At 36.2% G+C, this 21,606-nt stretch overlaps 2 protein-coding genes across 4 annotated transcripts; one reads left to right on the forward strand and one right to left on the reverse strand.

The window, feature by feature from the left end:
* Positions 1-228: 228 nt before the first annotated feature.
* Positions 229-2,157, reverse strand: LOC117419661 (protein SCO2 homolog, mitochondrial-like). The gene is made up of 2 exons (XM_034032646.3): positions 2,085-2,157; positions 229-1,596 (listed from the first exon to the last, which is right to left on the reverse strand). The coding sequence occupies exon 2, from the start codon at positions 1,584-1,586 to the stop codon at positions 603-605; it is 984 nt and encodes a 327-aa protein (XP_033888537.1). The 5' UTR covers positions 1,587-1,596; positions 2,085-2,157; the 3' UTR covers positions 229-602.
* A 211-nt stretch (positions 2,158-2,368) lies between these two features.
* Positions 2,369-14,711, forward strand: LOC117420076 (uncharacterized). Of its 3 annotated transcripts, none has more exons than XM_034033594.3 (17): positions 2,369-2,427; positions 2,976-3,093; positions 3,443-3,541; positions 4,068-4,172; positions 5,482-5,580; positions 5,858-5,956; positions 6,332-6,430; positions 6,626-6,748; positions 7,324-7,404; positions 7,948-8,067; positions 8,289-8,379; positions 9,945-10,108; positions 10,650-10,770; positions 10,886-11,040; positions 12,006-12,083; positions 12,297-12,410; positions 12,802-14,711. In XM_034033594.3, exons 2-17 carry the CDS (start codon positions 2,995-2,997, stop codon positions 13,972-13,974), a joined length of 2,820 nt encoding a protein of 939 aa, XP_033889485.2. In that variant the 5' UTR covers positions 2,369-2,427; positions 2,976-2,994; the 3' UTR covers positions 13,975-14,711. The 3 variants fall into 3 exon arrangements, with proteins under 3 accessions (XP_033889485.2, XP_033889486.2, XP_033889487.2); XM_034033595.3 differs by having other exon boundaries at positions 2,400-2,510; XM_034033596.3 differs by lacking the exon at positions 2,369-2,427 and adding an exon at positions 2,463-2,564.
* The last annotated feature ends 6,895 nt before the right edge of the window (positions 14,712-21,606 follow it).

A 21,606-nucleotide genomic window follows, 5' to 3' on the forward strand; every position in this document is an offset into this window, starting at 1 on the left:
AAAACAAACATTGGCACTCGACATGTTAACATACTTGCTTTTGGGCACCCCTATTGGATGAAAACATGCTTATTGATAATGGCTCAAATTTGGATACAGATTCCATTTTTATTTTTCCTGGTATTTACCAAAAATACTCAAGATTTATTGTATTTGGGCATCTTGCAATTGTTTCAGCCAAAATAACAGCACTGAAGTTGCACACTATTTACAAAACTGGACATTGCATGTATTTTTACCATTACTTTATTTATTAAAAAAAAACAACAACAACAATGAAACAGTTTGAAAGAAAATATGTTAACAGGTACCATTCTGGCAAATATATGTGAAAGCTGTATCAGCTGGTGAATTTGAAAGTCAAAAAAATTAATGGAAAAAAAAATAGTCACAAATTTTTATTGTAAAAGCAGATTGTCGTAGTATTAAGGAGGTAAAGTAGTAGCCATGAAAACAGCACTACTCTCAAGTGTTTGCAGGCTGTGTAAAATTAATTCAAATGATCCATGCCAATGACGATGTTCACCTACATTGTAAAGGCAGAGACTACATTTTTAAGTTATTTATTTTATCAGCAACTTTCTGGACATAGGAATTTGTTCTTAAGTAAACAACTTTACATAGGTTTTCATGTGTTTTCTGATACTCTCTGCAATATGTTCTTCAGTTTTGCTTCTGTTATAATAATCCAGGAAGAGTCCGTCAGGATTTAGAAGATAAATGATGATGGTATGGTCCACTATATAATCATTATCCTCATCCTTGGGTCCTGTGCTGTAGTAAACCCTGTAGGCTTTCCCTGCTTCTTTGACCTGCTCAGGAGTCCCAGTCAACCCAAGCATACGTGGGTGAAAATCCTTAACATATTTGGCCATGGCTTCAACATCATCCCGTTCGGGGTCCACTGAAATAAAGATGGGCTGCACTGGTGGAAGTGTCTTGTCTTCATCCAATATGCTGACCACATTGGATATTTTGACCAGTTCATCGGGGCAAATATCTGGACAGTGGGTGAAACCAAAGTACATCATTACCCAATGACCAAAAAAGTCCTTCTTGGTTCTGGGCTTTCCAGTGTGATCTACCAGGTTAAAATCACCCTGTCCAATTGCTACTTTCTTTAGCTGTTCAATTCTTTGTAGCTGCAGCTTTTTCTCTTTCTCTGAGCGCAGGTAGTACCAAGTGCCCAGTATGCCAACCCCAAAAAGACAGGTCACAACCAGACGAGTTCTTAGTTTGATTAGAGGTGTAGAAGTGGACTTTGAAGAACCTTGGGAGTAGGGCCTTTTGCTTTGAAACGAATAACTATTTTTACCCAAATGTTTCACTGTATTAAAAACACTGTGTCTTGCTCCAGAGTTGTGAGGTAATGAAAAAACATAACTTTTAGCTTCACTGCAGCTTTGAAAAACTGACTTGGAAAATGCCACACTTAAATAATTATTAGGTGACCCAGATAATCTTCCACTGTTCATCAACAGACCCAGTCTTTTACACTGTGGAAAGCCGCGGATACTTGAATATCCACAGTACTTAGTGAAGTGAGAGCATCCCGAAGTTTGCAGCATTCTTGAAGTGATGTACATTACGAGCTGCCTACACAAAAGATGCAGCATCATGTTATTAGGATATAACTACTCATATCTAACTTGTGCCTCATGGTATTATCATCATCATATTTCAGTATAATATGCTCTGCCCCCTTACACAGCCACATTGAGTACAGTTTTTTTCCCCCGATACTATTGTAAGTAACAACTTAAACATTGAACTTAATGTAGACTGTCGTACTGCTTGTCTCAAACAGCGCATCCCACATTTTTTATTTTCCAACATTTTTACATAATGTACTGCTAATAATGAGTCAAGTCTGTAACGGGTGAAAAGGGGTGCCATTTGAACAACCATTTCAAACACTAAACTAATTATCACATGCTACATAGTAACTCCAAAACTACAATGGGGATTTCACAGCACTTCTAATAAAATAAGCTTTGCCATCACCAACAGTCTAGGTTTTCTTTATTTACTGATGTTTTCGTGATTTCAAATGCAAAAGACGGGAATAACAGCAACCAACCTACCCCGCCCGACCTCCAGCGAGATGTACTGTCACATGATGATGCAACACCAACAAAGTAAACACAAGCCTGTGTTCACATGTGCAGATTCAATACAAAAATAATGCCATACAATATTAATAATAACATACAATACAACAACATAGTCATTAACAATGAATAGTCATAGGTTTATTACATCTGATATACACTCATTTTCTATGACATCTGATTTTCTATGACATCTGATTTTCTACAGCATCTAACCTTCTTAGTCTGAAAACATAATTACTGACTCATTTCCAATCGTACAGTTCTTGCGCATGCGCAATATAGAATGTCTAATATGATGCAAGCGGAAATATAGGTACATTATTTTACTAATTTTATATACCGGTATCTCGCATACACGGCCATTTTACTACCCTAAGCAGTATCTATATAAAGAGGGTCTGTATTGATTTTGTGTTTTGTTTTTTGTTTGTTTGTTTTATAAGAACCGAGGTAGGTGCGTAATTAATGGAGGTACTAAATCTAAGGCATTGGCCAGGTCTGGTGTCTTATGCGAATCATTGGTTGCTGTGAAGTGAACGAGGAACATCTATTTTTATTTAATCTACCGAGCAAACTACTGACTTTAATTGTAAATCAATTATGTAAAATACTACAGAAACGTCTTTGACTTTAATGCATCTGTTTACCGTGGGCATATCAAACACACACATTTAAATGTACTACAGTACAAAGTTCAGCAATGTTAAATGAAAGACCTGAACATTTTTATAGACACAATTGGCGTTCTACTTTGTTCAATTCAGAACTGAAAGGCATTACAAATAACAAGGTTCATCTAAATCTGGGGCAGAGCTGTGTACTGTGATAATAAGCTAAATGTACTGCACTGCTTTTTTCTAGGTGCTAGCAGACATAAAAAATGCAGGAGGAAGAGTTTTTGAAAAATGTGAAAGTTGGGTCATTTCGGGATGTCCAAAATATTTTGAAGGGAAATATAAACGTCAACTACTGTGATCAGGTAAAAAAAAAACAAAAAAAAAACACATCAATATCATTTTATTGTAATATTAGAGATACACAAAGAAATAGATTTCAAATACCAGATTTAAACAGCACAAATACGACAGTGACATTACACTTAGCAAGCCTAATCACAAGTCCAGTCAGCCTACAAGAGTGCCACTAATTTACCCACATGGATAAGTAAAGAGTAGCAGTATTTCTGAAAATAGAAGAATAAAGCAACAAAATAGACAATGTAGCAGCGTCTGCGCTGGATTAGGGATTGCCGCAGACTTCCTCAGTTTGAGAATTCAACTAAAGCAAGGGTTCATAACTGTGTCTTAACATGTTCCATTTTCCCCAAGTTCTCCAACACTGCCCTACATTATGCAGCCTCTAACAGGAACAGAGAGCTGGCCAACGCACTGGTCGAAGCTGGGGGAGACATACTGAAGGCAAATATGGTGGGATATTCTATAATTAACTTTGACACATTGTTTTGTATTCACGTTGTGTATGTAAGTTTATGTGAGAATGTTTACGCAGTAAGAAGAGACCAGTCTAAAGGAAAAGGTTGAAGTGTGTGTATATGAGACTGCATCTGGGGTATGCAATCTGAGAGTTGGACCTTTGCTTGGGTAAAAATGAACACAATATACCACAGAGTTTATGTCTCTGAAAATAGTTTATAACCCCTTTGTAGGGGTTAAACTAAAACATCACATCTTCTGGAACAAGAAGTGTGGTGTAGACCCACCCCTGAGCTAATTTAGATACAAATCCTACTCATTTAATACAGTAGTTCAGAAGTTTGTTAGTGAGTTTGCTATTTATTTGTATGATAAAATGTTATTATTTCATTTATTGCATATAACACAATTCTATGTAAATCATCTGGCAATGACAGCATCTGTAGGAAATCCGTTGTGCATTGCATATTACACTGTTATTTGTGTTGTAGTGACTGTTTTTTTCTTTATATTCCTACAGGAGGGTCTCACTCCTTTTCATTTTGCTGCTTTTGGAGGTAGTAAGGAGGTCCTTAATATTTTTCTTCAGAAGAAGCCTGAAGCCTTGAACTGTCAGAAACCTATGGTAGGCATGTAGTTTTGGTCCAGTAGGTGGTGATGATGTGCTAGACAAAATAACCGGTACACATGTGGATTAAATGCTCAGATGGTGAATACTGTATATATCAAATACCCTACTTACATGATTCTAGCAGACTTCCTATTTGTAAGATTCACCAGTGTTGTCACTTTTTTTGTAATGTAAGTTTATGTAACAACAGATTTAATTTTCAGTTTGACTTTATTGATATTATCAATGCTGATTATGTGACCCAGTAATGGCTTGCCATTTGTCAGCATTTACAGCACAAACATCACAAACCACCACAAATAATAAAGTATGTTCAAGTCTTTTTTTTTTTTTTTTTTTTAAAAAACAATTACTGGATTTATTAAATACCCACCGATAAAATGTTCAAGTCTTTTTCACAGTAAGAGACATTTGCTGAGTTGCAGTCTTTTCCCTACATCAGTAGATGTAAGGTGTGTTTGCAAAGCTGCCCCTGCCACAGTGTCTCTTATCTCAGAAACGATGCGAAGTAACTTCATATTTTCAGGGATATATAAAGCATGCATGCTTAATTTGATGGTGACCATAAAATTGACCTCTGACCTAATATAGCTGCTTTATTGAGTTCTGGTGATCTTTGATCTATGATCTTACAGCTGCATAGAGACAATGCACACTGAGCTACTGTTTTAATGCTTGGTACACAGCTGTATTCTTTGATTTTCAAAGATATGTTACAATTTTTTCCCATAAAAAATGAATCCTTCCACTGCTGCATGGATTTAACCTCTGGCCCTATCAATGATATAGACCACATGCTTTGACATGTAGGGTCTTTATAGTTGGTACACAGTTGCAGCTTATGATTCTCTAGTTTCTGCACTCATTGGTATTTGGCATGTTTATGTTCAATTCATCAGCTTTTTCCTTTGGAACTATCTCTGAGCAAGCCTGAGCAAGGTGGAATTTCAATAAGGGCAGTGCATGCATGGCTGCTCGGGGTGTTTTACAAAATGTTGGTGAGTTTGTTAAGAATGAACACCTTTGACAAACTCGCTTTCAGTGGCCGTTCTTATTATTGGCCTACATTACACAAATTGCACCTTGGCCTACTCAGTCCCAAAGGTAAAATATGCTATTATTATTATTATTATTATTATTATTATTATTATTATTATTATTATTATTATTATTATTATTATGAATAATAAACATGCCAAGTATACTTGATTGCAGAAACAGTATAAAGGATAAAGTGTTACAGTATGTAATGTTGTGTTGTTCTGGCTGTAAGCACAGTTTGGTCTGTATGTTTCTGGTTCAGAGGCTTTCTTCCCCACTCCACGAGGCTGTTATTGGGAAGACAGTTGATGCGGTTGAATTTCTTCTACAGAAAACAGCAGACTGCAACCTTCAGAACCAGGTAATTCATTCAGAAATAAGATGGCGCTTTAGTACTGCATGTTTTCTCACAAAAGCTCCAGCTTAAAGACATTATTAAATTAGTACTTACTGTCAAGATATGCATTATTGAGGTGAATAATCAAAGCACTTTTCTCTTAATTTGCATAAGTCGTATATACGTATTTGCAAATTTGTTTAAACAGCTTTCTCTGATTCTCTAGATCTAGAATTTCCCGCAATTTCATTTTTGCAGTAAAAGTAGACAGGTAAAGCTAGTGTTTTTTGTTATATTTTAGGAAGGATATACACCACTTCATCTTGCAGCCTCCCAGAAGTCTGAAGCCATCTGCTGTAAACTCCTGGAAAGTGGTGCAAATGTGGAGCTTAAAAACAAGGTACTTAAATAACCAATCTATACAGACTTTTCGTTTGTCAGTCACTAGGATCTAAACACATAAACCTGAACACCCTCTTAGAAAGAATTAATCATATGATATATATCTGTGTCAGTCTACAGTATTTGACTTTCTGTAAAAGTGTGCTGCAATACCATGTAAAAAAAAAAATCAAAAACATCTTGGAGTTTTGTAGAGCAGCTGGTGGAGCAGTACTCTGTCATGGAAAGACAAAGCGGGCAGACATAAACCTTGGCATCATTTACGTCCATGCAAATGAACAGGACCTGGTACAAGTTCACACACTTAGGTGACCTGTATTTCAATATATATTTTTTGTCTTGTACTTACTCACATATAACAACACTGTTTCAGAGGGGTGATACCTGTCTGCACCTTGCCGCTGAGAGTGCAGCACTGTCCATATGTCAACGTCTGGTTGAAAAGGAAGCATCTTTGCAGGCAAAAAACAAGGTAAGAAGCTACTGTAGCACTGTTTTTGAGCCAAAGCAAGAATGCTAAAGAAATTAATTTACTGAAATAAGCATGTTGGTCAAAAAGGTTTTAAGATGACAGTGATTTGTACTTAATTGGTCTGTAATGAATACATTGTCTTAACTACATAATTAAATTGCTTGCTTGCTGATTTTATTTGTCCTCTTGGTACAGAATGCAGAGACTGTCATTTTCAGTGCTTTGAGAGGTGCTGGAGCAAATACTGGAGCTGATTACACTAAACTAATCAGCTGGCTTATTGAGGAAAACACCACGCTCTTACTAAACAGAAACAAGGTCATTTTTTTATTTCAATGTTGTTCTAGTTGTTCTGTTTTATTGTAGTTCTTTATTCAATTATTGTAATTTAAAGTAGCTTTACATCACCTATTGTTTAATTAGTTCTACATAACATATGTATTTTCATTTAGTCATTTAGTCCATGTGGTGGTTTTTTATATTATACATTAGTAATTAAGAGTTGAAAGTGTTTGAAGCAGCATTTAAATAGTTTGACAGGGATTGCACTAAAGTTACATTTGGTCTGCACTTTATGGTAGCAGCAAGTTGTAATCTTTATAAAAGTTTACCTCAGATTATACTTTGTATTTACCATAGTTTACCATGAATTTCCATGCTTTTAATATGCTTAACTATCTGGGCTTCACAATGCTTACCTATGCTTTAACTGTGTTTTATTACACCATGACATGCTTTTAATATGGTAAACTATTATAACGGGAACAACCCAGACTATACTAAATTTGATCCCAGTACGTCTCTTCAGTGGGCAGATACATATAAGTTTTGTGTAGGTTGAGGCACTGAATTGATTGTGGTGAATAAGATTTAATTTGCTGTCTGTTTTACAGGATGGGCTGACAGCTCTTGATGTAGCCAGAGAGATTCACCTTCCTCTAAACATCACAAAATTGATTCAGCAAAAAACTCAGGTAAGAACTTTTCCTGTGAAAGTATGGGATACAACACATGCTCATATAAATAGATTATAAAAACTACCCATACAACTATTGGGACTGTTCATAATACGGGCTGGTAACAGATGCCTCTCCCTGCAGTTACTAGTCTGAATGGTTTTCCACATTTCTTTTATGACGCTTAATGGGGTATCTGTGCAAGATTCCCAGTATGTGATGGTTAAGGTCACAATCTCATTCAAACACAATATATTAATAGGTTATGTGTTCCCCCAATACCCTTTCATTAAATTGATTGTCTGTCCCAGGACACTGGCTGAAATGAGGTGCTTTCATCCAATCGAGTTTTTTTGTTCCTGGTAAAATAAAAACAAAACAATTAAAATCACTTTACAACTAAAAAGCTACAGTCCTGTTAAACTTTGTTGTGTATATGAATGGTTACTGTGTGTTACGTTCCTATGAACAGTTTTGCACAAATGGCTGTTTCAGTTGTGTGGTTTATTTGAACACCTGGCCAGTTCTAGGTGCTGTACAGATGTTCTTCTTTCCATGTAGGAGCTGCAGAAGCATGACCTTTTGAAGAAAAGTAAAGTGACTGACAGAGGCGTGGTGAAGCTGTTCATCTGTGGGCACAGCAGAGTGGGGAAGACAACCCTGACACACACATTGCAGCAGGTGTCTGATTATCGACTTTGGGGAGGCCCAGTTCTCTCAGTTCATTCAAACTTGCTCATATTTTGTCTAGAAATCTGAAACTAGCATCAAACATTTGTCAATAGCTTTCGTGTTTTATTTGTTGAATACGTGTACTTTGAGTAATTATTACCATTGTGTAGCTGTGTGTGTTTACAGCTGATGTAAGTAACTGATATATTTGTTTTGCATTGTTTTCCTAGGAAGGACTTTTGTCACAGCTCCAGTATTTTTTTGCACCATATCAACCTCCCTCTACACAAGGTGTGGAGATTTCCCAAAGTACCCTTGCAGGTGGGCTGCGTTATCTTGTTTCTTACATTGTATGGTGCACATTTTTTATTCCATTCAACTCCGCTTTTAATATTTTGATTCTGTATCTGCACTGCCCTGTGTTTCTATTGTAGCCCAGTATAATATTTCATTTTAAAGCTTTTATTTTTGGACTTCATATCCAGTATATATTATTCTCAATATTGACATTGTACCTGCCTATGCGTTTCATTATTGAATGACAGTTTGGAAAATAGCTTCATTGTGTTCTGTTAGTGTTGTCAACCAACTGCCTTCATGTGTTTAATTTAGTGGAATCATTAGACCACACACCAGTAGAATGTTTTAGAATACCCGCTGACAGGGTTGAGAAGTCAGCTCATTGAATTCTGCATGAGTAATTCTCACATGAAGTCGAAAGGAAGCATTACTTTGTGTTATTCAATCGAGTCATAGCCCCAGGTTTGTATCTTCCAAGGGGACTGTCAGGATGTGAGTGGTATGGGAATAATGGAATGCCCAAAACAGAGGGTATGTTTACAAAATAACCCCTGTTTATTTTTAATAATTGCTCCCCTTTACCATCAGTGGTATTGGGGACTGGAATCACGTACTTGAGATTCCAAACAATAAACAAATCAAAGCAAATAAATACAGTTGGTTGTGCTGGCTCAGTAGCTTCAGCTCCCATGGTCTCTATCTGCCAAAATACAAAAACAAAACAAAACAGTGCTCTGGCTGGGTTACGTGTCAGCGTAAGGGGCGGAACTCATGTAGCTGCGTCCCCTTTGTACTGCTAAACTCCTCCCTGTGATCAGTACGGCGCCACGCTCTATCCAATCGCCTCACACATCACAGCTGATCACAGTAGAGCTGTTCAGCAGTCTTAGAGCGACGCCCTTTCACCAAGATGGACCACTTCCGGTTCCGTCCTACCATCGAGTCGGCCCATCCCTGTGAAGGCGTACCACCAACCTTCCAGGTCGGGAGGCAGATTTACAGTTCAGATTCATTATCTCCTGTTCACAGGGCCCTAGATAAACAACAGCTGTTATCTCTGATCGAACGTTAACATCACATCGTCATGCAGAACAAATAACTGTCTGTGACCCAGGTCACTCACCAACTGCAGGCTGGTGGAATCACCTAATGGGAAACCAAGAACCAAAGTTTTGTATGAATATGACTGGCCCCTTCATTTTCTTGTACTGTACTTGTATGTCTGAAAGCTTTTGTATATACAAACGAGGCCTTGGTCTCAATGGGCAAATCTTCTCTATAAATAAATTAATGTTAAAAGAAAAAATGTATAATTGAAAGAAAATAAAACCCTCCAGTTATGTTGCTAAACATGGCATGTAACATGTGGTACAAAGACCTTTTTCTTTTTCTTATGAAACTTGAAGGCTCAAAAATATATCCTGAAATACATGAAAATACAGATACATGAATGGAAACAAAAACACCAGTACAATAATAAAAAGCATTAAATGTTTAATAACTTAAAATGATGCATTTCTGGAATATTAGAAAAATAACCAGATGGTTGTGGTTTTTTTTTTTGGTTTTTTTTGTGTAAACTGCAGCTGGGGAGGTTATGATTTGGGATTTTGCCGGGCAGATGGAGTATTACTTCACTCACTCTCTGCTGCTGTCCACTGAGAGTGTGAATGCTCTTTACTGCATTGTCTTCAGCCTTGAGCAGATCCAGGGTGACAAGGCAGGCGGTCAGTCGGCAGCTCTCGCTCAGGTACTCGTCGCAAAAGCATTTTAGGGATATACCCTCCATCAGCTCCTAGTCATACTTTCTTATGTCCTTTAATTGGTAATGGTTTTATAACATGCATGTTATTAACTAGTTGAATCCTAGACAAGTTTAAGCAGCGATGCCCTACACATCGGGAATTACAGGAAATAACTGACACACAGTTGACATACAGTGGATAACCTTGCACTTCAATACACTGAACAGCTGTTTGATGTGCTTCTTTTGTACCATCAGTATTTTTATATGAGGATTAGTCATTTTTAATTTTCATTTTTTGATAATATCCAGTACATAACCTACAGTTAATATATTTTTTTAATGTAGTACATTCTTTGGTACACTAAGAAGTGTCTGATGTTTATTATAAGATTTCTTCCGTCATCATTGCAAATTAAAATACTAAACTACTGATTTATAAGATTTTCATCATTCAGTGTAACAGTACATAGTTTCTTGTCAGCATCTCAAACGGGCAAGTCATTTTAACTGTTTGATGTATTATTGCATTGTGACGATTTTCCAGGTTTTGTACTGGCTGCGATTTCTAAACGCTTCCAGAACCAACAGTGGTTCAAACAGAGCCAAGGTTTTCCTGATTGGCAGTCATTATGACAAGCTGGAGATGGACTGCAAAGATGATGTTGGTAAGATTTGAAGAACACATAAATAGAAGTCTTTTTTTGTTTGTGTCTGAATAAAACACAAGTCTGTGCTTTTGAAATTCATACTGATCTTTTTGTTGTTGTTTTTATTTTACAGTTAAATATTTCTTTAACATCCTGCACAGTAGAGCATGTGCGCTCAGCCCTCACTTGGATATTGACACAGCTGTGATTAGTGTGAATTGTACATCTCCCAGTGATCTAAAGCCCCTCAGACAGAAACTTGAGGAGCATGTTGAACAGCTACAGCAGGTAGGCAGCATTACCAGAATTAGACAGAATTACACTAATCACATCGGCCCACTAGCACATACTGTAGTAAAGGGAACTCTTCCAGCTTTTCATATTGTGCCAAGTACATTTGTTTAAAAAAAAAAAATAAAAAAATAAAAAAAAAAATATATATATATATATATATATATATATATATATATATATATATATACATATGTATGTATGTGTGTGTATATATATATATATATATATATATATAGATATATATATATATAGATATATATATAGATAGATAGTTTTAACAAATTATAATTTTTTTTAACCATTTCAGTCCTTATCTTAGCGCCATATGTTAACATGCTGTCGGAAAATATGAGTTGTACATTTATATAATAAAGATGCAGATCAGATAATAAAAATATATGTATAATACAATGAAATTAATCATTTTGTATAATCAGAGTGGGTATAATTGAAGTTCCACTTATTCCATTTATTTTTGAGTAATTATTATTTATGCAGACAAGAGTTGTGATGGAAGACGAAATAGTCCCTTGACAGATTGTTCCTGGCTAAAGCATCTTCTTTTCTTCCCTTAAGAACTTAATGCATTTATCTTTTTTTTTTTATCAAAAAGAATGGGTCTTAACTTTAAGCTTCCTAAAAACAGTTTAATTCCCCTACTTCCCAAGGTATATCCTGTCCTGTTTAACAGGTATTTTTGGGCCAGACAGCATTTCCATGCTATTGTATTGTATTGTATTTTTTCAGACATTTTGTTTAATCAGAAAAGACCATGGAAACTACTGACTGCATAAAAAGGCTGGATACCACCTTCCATTGGAGCAAAAATAATGTAGTGTCTATCAATAATAAATCTGTCTATCTTAAAACTTAAGCATGGAAGACCCACTTAAATTAAGTATTTAAAATGCTTACTGTTCTTCCTTTTGGGAGTTTTAATATCAAAAATTATATTTCAGGATACAGCCAATACCCCTTTCCCTGAAATTTGCAGTGATGTGATGGATGAAGTACAGAGTATACGATGCAAAAATGCTGTAAGTAATCAGAATCGATTTAAGTACAGTAGGAACATGAGCCAAATCTGTGTTTTACTCCACAGTGACCACTATTGGAAGAGAAAGGGTGCAGCTGCCTGTACCACCTCTCAGTGTTGTATAGGCAGGTATCTCTGAATGATTTTCATTTGTTCATTTTTCCTAGGTCATGTGAGTTTTGATCCCTGACACAGTATTGTTTTTTTTCTATAGGTAAAGTACATGTCTTGGAAAGGTTTTTCCACACACCTCTGCAAGAACATGTCTGGAAATGTCTCTATTGACACACTGAAGACAGCTGTAGACTACCTTCATAACATCTCGGAGGTAATTGTTATTTGTATTGTTATTTATTTATAGTGCATATATATGTGAACAGGTAAAACTGTCATAAGTGACAAAACACCATTTGTTTTCAGTTCAGAATTGTAATTGTTCATTTCACATAACCTTTTCACAGAATTTGTTCACTATGTATAGTAGTTAGTCTAAATGCCTACTCTTAACTATTTGTTAACAATACAGTAAAACAAGCAGAATACATGTCATATTTTCCAGTAGGTAATACAATAATTATATTTGGCTTTATCCTAATTGCAGAAAACATATCTATTTACAGCATGTTTTATTGGCCTTTCTATTAAATTATTTAAAATGTCAAATAGACACATACTTTTTAAACCTTATTTATTAATTAATTTATATTTTGCTTCTACAGTTGATTTTCTTCCCCAAAGTCCTGTGTTCTGAATCTGACACTGGGTTGGTCATCTTGGATGTGCAATGGCTCTGCCGGGACATATTCGGCATGTTTGGTAGTTTTCCTCTCTCTAAACTCCCATTCTCAAAGACGAAATGGACCACGGATGAAGTAGCTTCCGCTTTGAAAATAGAAAAATCCATGGATATGACAGTAATCATAAAATTGCTTGAAATGCTGGAGCTTGTTTTCTCTGAGAATGAGGGGGAGTACATTGTGCCTTCATGGCTGAAAGAAGAGAAACCACAGAATGTATGGAGAAAAGAAAAACGCTTTAACGTTTATTATGGAACTTCCTACCAGTGGAGGAGTGATATTGGCTTGTTTTCCCAGGCTTTCTTCGCCAGGCTTCAGCTGAGGCTGATGAAGCACTTCACCCAGGTCAAAAGAGATGGCCCTACAGCTGAGAAGTTCATCATTTGGACAAATGGTATCAAGTGCAGTGACATCGCTGAAGCTCTGGTGCAGTTATCTCAAGATCACTGTTCCATCAACATAGCAGTCAGAGGGTACAAAATTAAAAGAAGCGAAAGCAGCAATCGGGACACAAGAGAGAAGTGCTTTAAGTTGCTGGAAGAAGTTTCTTGTGAAATACAGCATTTGCTTCTGGAGACAGGCATTGAACGTGAATGGCAGAAGCTGTATTTGAGTCCCAAGGACCTTGAGGACAAAATGGATGCTTCTGATGTTGGGCTTGCAACTTATACCAAAGAAGAAATCTTGCAGTCTGAAAAGAGTGGGAAAAACCTTTACAATAAATCATCAGTCTGTGAAGAATATGCTCGTGATGTCTTAATCGCAGGGTATGACACTACAGTGCTTGAGAGTATGCGGTGGGAAGCCAGCCTTCAGTGGCTGAGCGCTGGGGCAATAGAACAACTTTGTAACCTAGATAAAGACCATCCTCTAGGCCTCTACTGGAAGGCTGTAATGGAAAAACTTGACGAATGTACCAATCAGGATGTGGAAAAATTGGAAACTCAAGCTAAGCAGACAGGGACATCACCAACAGTCCTTCTATTAACAACCTATCATCGCACAACAATACAAGACTTATACAATGCACTCAAGCAATTACACAGAGAGGACTGCATGAATGCTATTAAAACCATGTTTAACAATTTACCATAACTTTTCTAATACACCAAAGTATTCCACTGTAAATCATCGAGGAACAAAGAGAGAAATGTGTTCTATGTAGCAGTTTTTACTTTGTGTTTAGGTTCAATGTCTGTTTCGATTATGTCGCTCTTCAGCCTATATCAATGCACACTAGGAGTTGCTACAGGCTATCTGTACCATGTGGAAAGTTTGTATTGTATTCTCTTTTACAGTCAGTGTTTCTCACAAGAAATTTGTGAAGTCTCATTTACTGCTAATAACTGTGAAGAATTAATTAAAATTTGTATAATTGGGATGGGTATAACATTTGTATCACTGTATGCAGATATATATAATGAGCCACCATTCACTTCATCCTATAGCTACTACCAGCAGAATGTACTTGCATGCATTTGCTAGTAAAGAGGCCAGTTTCATGTAGACATAAATACATGTTTGTCCTGAAAAATCAAAACACTGAACCCTCTGTGAAATGGAAGTTAAGATAGAAATGTCAAAGATGTCAAAGATATGCACAGTTTTTTTTTTTCATTATTGAAATACACCCTTCATTGTGTGTCAATTTTATAAAGACAGTTATGTAAAGTTAACTTTTGATGTGGCCCTCTTAACCAACTGGTGAGATAAAACCATACAATGGTTTGTAATTAGTGATGTATTATAATTTTATTCCTAGGATTTAATTTTTTTTTTTGCTTTGAAAAAAAAAATAAAATGGGGGAGTTGTGTTTTTTTGGAGAACAATACTCTTTTTGATATATAATTACCAGTTTCTGGAATTTTACAGATAACTTATTAGTCAAAAGCATATATTATTGTATGCAGTTTAAATGTACAGTTTATTCCACTTAACAGTATACCGGTACTTGATGGAATATTTCTGTGATGCATCTGTTTCTGATTACTGAATGCTTTGGTTAACTGCATAGCATATGCATAAATACAGTATATCTCCTTGTTCTGTAGTGTACTGTAATTGAATTGGTGCTAAAAGAAATGTCTGGCAGGCTTAATGGCGTTATACAATCAACTTTTTGTTTTGCTCGTCTGAAAATAATTAGGCAAATGAAGACATTGTAATAACTGTAGAACTGTGACATTCCTTTTTGTCATTACATTGTTTCCTGCTTTGTCAACTAAATGGATTTGTTCTTTGTAAATTTCAAAAGCTTAATATTCAGATTTATTGAATGATAAATTATTGTGATTTTTAAAATTACTGAAGGTAGTGTCTTAGTAAAAATCAAGTCTAAAGATATTTGTTTTATTCTCAATAAATATAAATAAAGTATTTTACAAAGCACAAACAAAAATAGCAAGTTTATCAGTAACCACGACATAGCTGCAAAATTCAGTATGACGAAAAAGTTGATGACCAGGGATATGTCATGAATCAAATAGTATAGAATAAGAAATGGCAATGAAATGTTTAACACGATTGGACAAGCGGTTCTATAGATATATACAACAATGTTAGAATGAGAAATAGATAAATGGACTTATGGACCGAGAGACACCCCTGCATATCCCCAGAATCTAGACTGTAATCAGTAATCAGTATGGCTTTACAGTGCTCGTCTAACTGTGAGTTAGAAACTGCTACAGTGATGAAACTTTAAGATAGTTTGACATAAGTTTGCCACAGTTTATTTGCACAATAATAATTACATTCCCAGGCTTAAACTATGTATTTACTATTCTTTGCCATAGTTAACCATGTTTGTAACAATGCTATGCCATAGTTCCCAGTAATTTACTTTACTTGACTGTTCTTTACCATGCTTTCACATTACTATGTTTTTACCACTTTTTATAAGGGAAGGACCATACATTTATATAGTTTATGATGAGTTACAGGAAGGTGAAAGGGCTTCACTAGATTAAAGGTGTTGGTTACTTATTAACCTTTAAAATCAGCCTGAAACTTTGATGACTGTGTCAGACTATCATCTGCTTACAGCTGGACATTACTGCACCTGTATGGGAGTATTAAGCCTCTCCTTACAATCAAGGAACTTAATTTACAATACTGAATCACAGACTGTACCTCATTTGTGAATTAATTGTTAAACCAATAGAGGGTGTAAATTGTGAAACCACATACCTGAGCTTTGTTAATAGCAGGTCAGGTATCTGAGAAGTCGACAAATATTGTCCCAGAAAAAAAAATAAAAGCTGCATAATTAAGTAATAAATCTACAGCATTGTCCTGTTTGTATTACTTTATGTAGGCACATTGTTAGAACACTAATAGGAAAATGCCCCCTGCTGGAACTAACTTAGAGCTGCAGCCCCACTGAGGTTGATCTTGTTAGCCTGAAGGTATTCATTAAGGTGAGAAAGTAGGACGCGCCACACTGTATCTTTTCACACAGTGCAGTACAGGTAGGCAAATACAAAGTGTGCCAGTATATGCATCAATTACAATACATCACTTTGACATGCAGGATTCCAATTACAATAAAACAGCCATCAAACTGTCTGATATAAACTGATCCATTAAATGTCCATGTAGAATGTAATATGTTTTATAGTTATCACTACATCTAGAACTGCTAAAACAGCAAGGATGTCTTCAGTCTGCATCCTAACTCGTGGTTAATCATGATTTTAATCCTACTTCTGGCAGCAAATATATCGAAAGGTCTATCGGAGCAAGAGATGTGGGAGGCCGTGGGAGTGAAGCAGTGGTTTCTAATTCTTTAACTCATATTTTTTCCCTCCCACCAGGTGTCATTGTATCTGTTGACATGTCCATCTCTCTCTCTCTCTCTCTCTCTCTCTCTCTCTCTCTCTCTCTCTCTCTCACACACCCTCTACAGTATTCTGTTACTGTTTTGCAGTTTTAGTAGCTATATTGCAAGGTTGAGTATTCTTGTTGGTCACGCTGCTGGTGACAACAATCTTCTTTTCAGGAGGAAAGCTATGGTAACCATGGTAATTTACAGTATTTCTAACCAGGGTTTTTTTTTTTTTTACTGACCACTCGTAGTTATTATATATCAGCTAAGTCAACCAATCCATACAGTACAAATATTACTACTGATTAAATAATTGTATATCTGTTACATAAAGTTAGAAATATTCAGTTGATCACAAGGTCATGGGACAGTGTATATTGTACTTCAGTCCTGAGAAAGCATAAGGACAACATTAGTGATTGAAGTAAAGCCCTTTCTTTTCCTAACCTATCAATGCTTGTTTGATCCACTGGGTTGGTCATGTACCTGGTGGGCCTGGTGCATTGTCCCATCACACAGTGTTTTTTGGTAAATATATATATACACACACACACAATCCAAAGTCTTGATAAAGATCTGTTTGATTGCAACTCCTCTGGCTGGAATACCATACTAACTCAATAATGTAGCACAACAGTGTATGAGGGAACACATTAAACATGTCTTGTCTGTCAATACATTGCACTTTATAAATCAGTATAAATACCAATTTAGTGTGACAGCTTGCTAAATCATTTAAAAGGCTAAGCATGCCCATAGTATTGATTTGTTGCAGAAGTCGTTCTATGAAGATGAATCGATTCCTTGGGCTGAAAGAGATGAAGATAATACACTTTATAAGGTAACTCTAACAAGCCTTCGTCCTCAAGCAGTACATACACACATTTACTATGAAATTCACTGCAGTAAATCATATATAGTGAAAACACATCACAAAGGTTGTACCAGAAGAGTTTGATGCCTGTTCTATGATAGTTCACAGCAATTGCAAGCAACTATTACTTCATTGATAGTTAATGCAGAATACTATTTCCACCTTGAACTATGTGCCAGTGGATGCTACAGAATACAGCAACCACGATAAAGATAGGAAAAGGTTCCTGAAACTAGTTACATATCTGTATCTTTATAGTGTGTCTCTATAACATGTATGTAGATGCTGTAGTACAGGATTCAATTTAAAATATACATTGAGCTTCGTAGTCAGTAAATGAAGTGTCAGAAAATGCAGTTATCCTGCCTGGTCATCACGAAAACCTCATTGAAACTGAATGGCCTTATTTACTGTTGAGACATCATTTACATACACATTGATATGCGTAACATTATGTAACTGTAATAGTGTTTTATAGCTACATAAATTATGAATCTACTCTTTAATATTTAACTATTTTTATAAACCTACAGGGAAATACAGTACATCTCCAAGTTAGTGATGACCAGTAAAAACATATATATATATTATACAGTTAATTCATCAATAAATATATACAATCTTTAAAATTCTATCCCTACCGTCTATTTGTCAGAATATTATTGTTTGAAAGCTGGAGATGACATATATCTAATTAGGGCAACATTGACTAAACTGCAAGGTCATTCAGTCCTTGATGGTTTTCCAATAAGAAAACTCCTGAAATTAAGTGTGCCTAATTTTTGTTCTCCTGTTTTTCTCCCCAATTTAGAAAGTCTAGTTAAGTTCCCTCACCGCAGCAACCCCCCACAACAGCTCGGGAGAACGGACCGTCAGCAGGTACCCTCCAATCCCATGACCCAGTCAATGACCTCTTTACACCCAGGAGTTCTGGGTGTAAGCTATCAGCCCCTGGAGGACAACGCCAACCCTGGGGTGTCAGCTTTGAGCTCACCAGGTCTTCTGCAGTGCTGTAGTGTAGGTAAGAAGAAAGTGCCAATTTTGCTTTCCTAACCCTGTTCTGTTTCATTTGTCAGGGCATGAATTGTAACATTTTTTTTAGTATCTGGTTCTCCATTTTGCAGCTGTGACCTACACTCAGTCATTCTTTCATTTCTTTATATAACATGTAAAATACAGGACTATGTTTAATCATTTTACCTTGCTCGTTTGCTATGAAAATATTGGAATTGGCACCTAAGTTCAATTGCAGTGCAGTTGCTAAGCAACTCTTAAAAGCTTATAGAAACTCTCCAAGTTATTGTCATTATATCTGGCCACAGTGTTTTAAACAAAGAACCATGACCATTGAGTTTAATTGCTTAAAAGTGCAGTCTGTTTTCTACTACTACAGCAGCTCTATTTAAGAATACTAAAAGACATAACTGTCATTAATCTATCCACTTAACTCAAAGGAAAAAGTGTGTTTGAACTTCATTTCTGCATTGCATGTCACCATTTATTTCCGCTACTCTTATTTGGATAATATTTCACTGAATTAAGGAACGCACTCAGTTTTCATGTATATAGCTTTGTTTATACTTGAAAAAGTATCAATTTACCCTGAAAAGTCAGCTTGAGCTTTGGCCAGTTGGGGCTAATTTGAGCCCTTAACAGTATACTTACATCACTGTTTATGTGTCATGGGCCTCAATTGTGTCTTGGCAATTTTTTCAATATATATAACTTGTCTTTTGATTTGTACATCACATCTACTTCTGGTTTACTTTTTAATAATGTGTGCCTGCTGTTTACCCAGATTGAATTATAGATACAATATTATGTTTCATATTCTAATTTGTGTTCTATACTATTTCACCTCAAATAGTAACACAAACAGATGATGTTATTATTTTTGATATAGAAATATGTGGTCAGTGAATACACCTGTAGATATTAATGAATGCACAGATCTGCCCTTTATGTCTCAGCCAAGCCTCCCTCTGTATTTGCTAGGCTAAAGGGAATAAGGGTGACAGACAGCTTCATTGTGGAGGTTTCTGGAAGGTTCTAAGGTCTTTGGTTAATCTCTGAGTAATATCTCCCATTTCATACAAACACATTGTGACAGCACCGGCTCCCAGTGTGCATTGTATGAGAGACTTCTGAAAAACACCTTCCAGGCTGTCTGATGAACACACTGAGAACAGAAAAAAAAACACATGTACTGGGATTAAAACCTTTAAAAGTACTAAAGTTTATTTTACTGTTAAACACATTAAAGATAAAAGTCTGATGCTGTATTACTCTTAGAAATTGTATAATAATTCTTTCCACACAATCTTTATACAAATTAAAAAACAAACAAACAAAAAAAAAAAACCTCAGGATGAATGAGTTGCCTGCACTTTGGGTAGCAGTTCAGCTGGGCCAGTCAAGGTGAAATTAGTGTTAATTTTATGTCTGTTGTCTTCAGGAGAAAAATCAGTCCAGGTTTATTAGGAGATAAGCAAAGCAGGTCTGAAATCTGTGATTCTAGATAGGATAGTTTTGATATAATAAGTAATGTAATGTTCCAAAACCCCGTGTGAGAAGTTGAGACTAGTGCAGGAACACCAGACCAGTTGAAGAAGATTCACAAAAAAAAAAAAAAAATGTTACTGTTAATTTTCTGAATGTGTCTTATGCTTTTCCTATTTTTTTTTTTATTTTTTTTAGAATACAGGAAAATACTGGCAGCTGTTATCGTAGTTTGTAACCATAGTAGTCTTTCATCTTTTGTTTATTTTGTCAATGCTTTTTCAGATTGACAAACAGCGAGGGCCGGATAGTAGAGGTATTTTCTTTTGTCATTTCCGTAGGGAGGGTCTGGAAGTTGATAATTGCACAGAGCCTGAATTTAGTACCCTAAGTCTGAATGTTTATTACTTGTTTTTCATTGTTTTTATATCTTGTAACCCAACTATACTGAGCATCAAAATAAACTTATCACTTATATTTGGATAAAATTCACTAGATGTGATCGAAAAATGACAAACTCTGTTTTAGAGCAGGTACAGTGACTTAAGGTACAGTGTTGATTTAACAATTGACATGACGAAGATGCTGCAAAATGATCTGTCAATCATGGGCAAGTGTTGTGACTCTTGGCCTCCCAGTTCATGGCCTGTCATTGACAGAGTGTGTCTGGTTATACCGTCTTGCCAGGTTTGAAATTGCTAGCTGTGAGTACCCAAGACGGCGAGCCACAGTATGCTGCCCTAGTCCAGTCTCCAACATGCCGATTGCACAAAGACTCTGCTCTCTTGACAGACATGGCATATTGTTTTTTTTTCTGTGATTTTCTTTATTGCTTTTATTCAAGCCTGCAATTCAACAGCTGAAATCACTCCATACCCAGTGTCCAATCAACTGTCTCACTAATTAGGTGACTAAGTGCATTCTTTGCATTTATTTGATTCCAGCTCTTTTGAAAGACAGCAGTATTTTATTACTTTTTGTGCAGCCGGGTGCAGGAAGGCAAGGGGTTAAGTTCTGCTATGACACATCACTCGTATATTAATGACTGTGGTTACGTCTGACATATTTCAGGCTGGTAGCAAAGGGTGCCCAGCTGATTGGCTAAGCACATGAGAGCTAGCTCTCAAATGGTTAAAGACCAGCTGTGCAGATAGAGAGAGAGAGAGAGAGAGAGAGAGAGAGAGAGATAGAGAGAGAGAGAGAGAGAGGAACATGACATAGAAACGCACAATACCATTAAGCGCCAGAGCTTGTGCTAATTACAGTTAAATCACTAATGCCAAGGAAGGTGCAGAAAAAACACATTTGAGGAGAATGGAGATTAAAAATTAGGTGCAGGAAAATTAATTTAAGTCTCTTGAGCTTAAAGGCCTGGATCTTATTAAGGGTAAATAAGACTAGCTTGGCACAGGAGTAGTGTGTGCGTATGTCTGTGTGAGAGAGAGAGAGAGAGAGAGAGAGAGAGAGAGAGAGAGAGAGAGAGAGAGAGAGAGAGAGAGAGAGAGAGAGAGAGAGAGGGGTGGGGGA

Source organism: Acipenser ruthenus, chromosome 14 (genome assembly GCF_902713425.1).
Source record: "Acipenser ruthenus chromosome 14, fAciRut3.2 maternal haplotype, whole genome shotgun sequence".
Classification (NCBI taxonomy): domain Eukaryota; kingdom Metazoa; phylum Chordata; class Actinopteri; order Acipenseriformes; family Acipenseridae; genus Acipenser; species Acipenser ruthenus.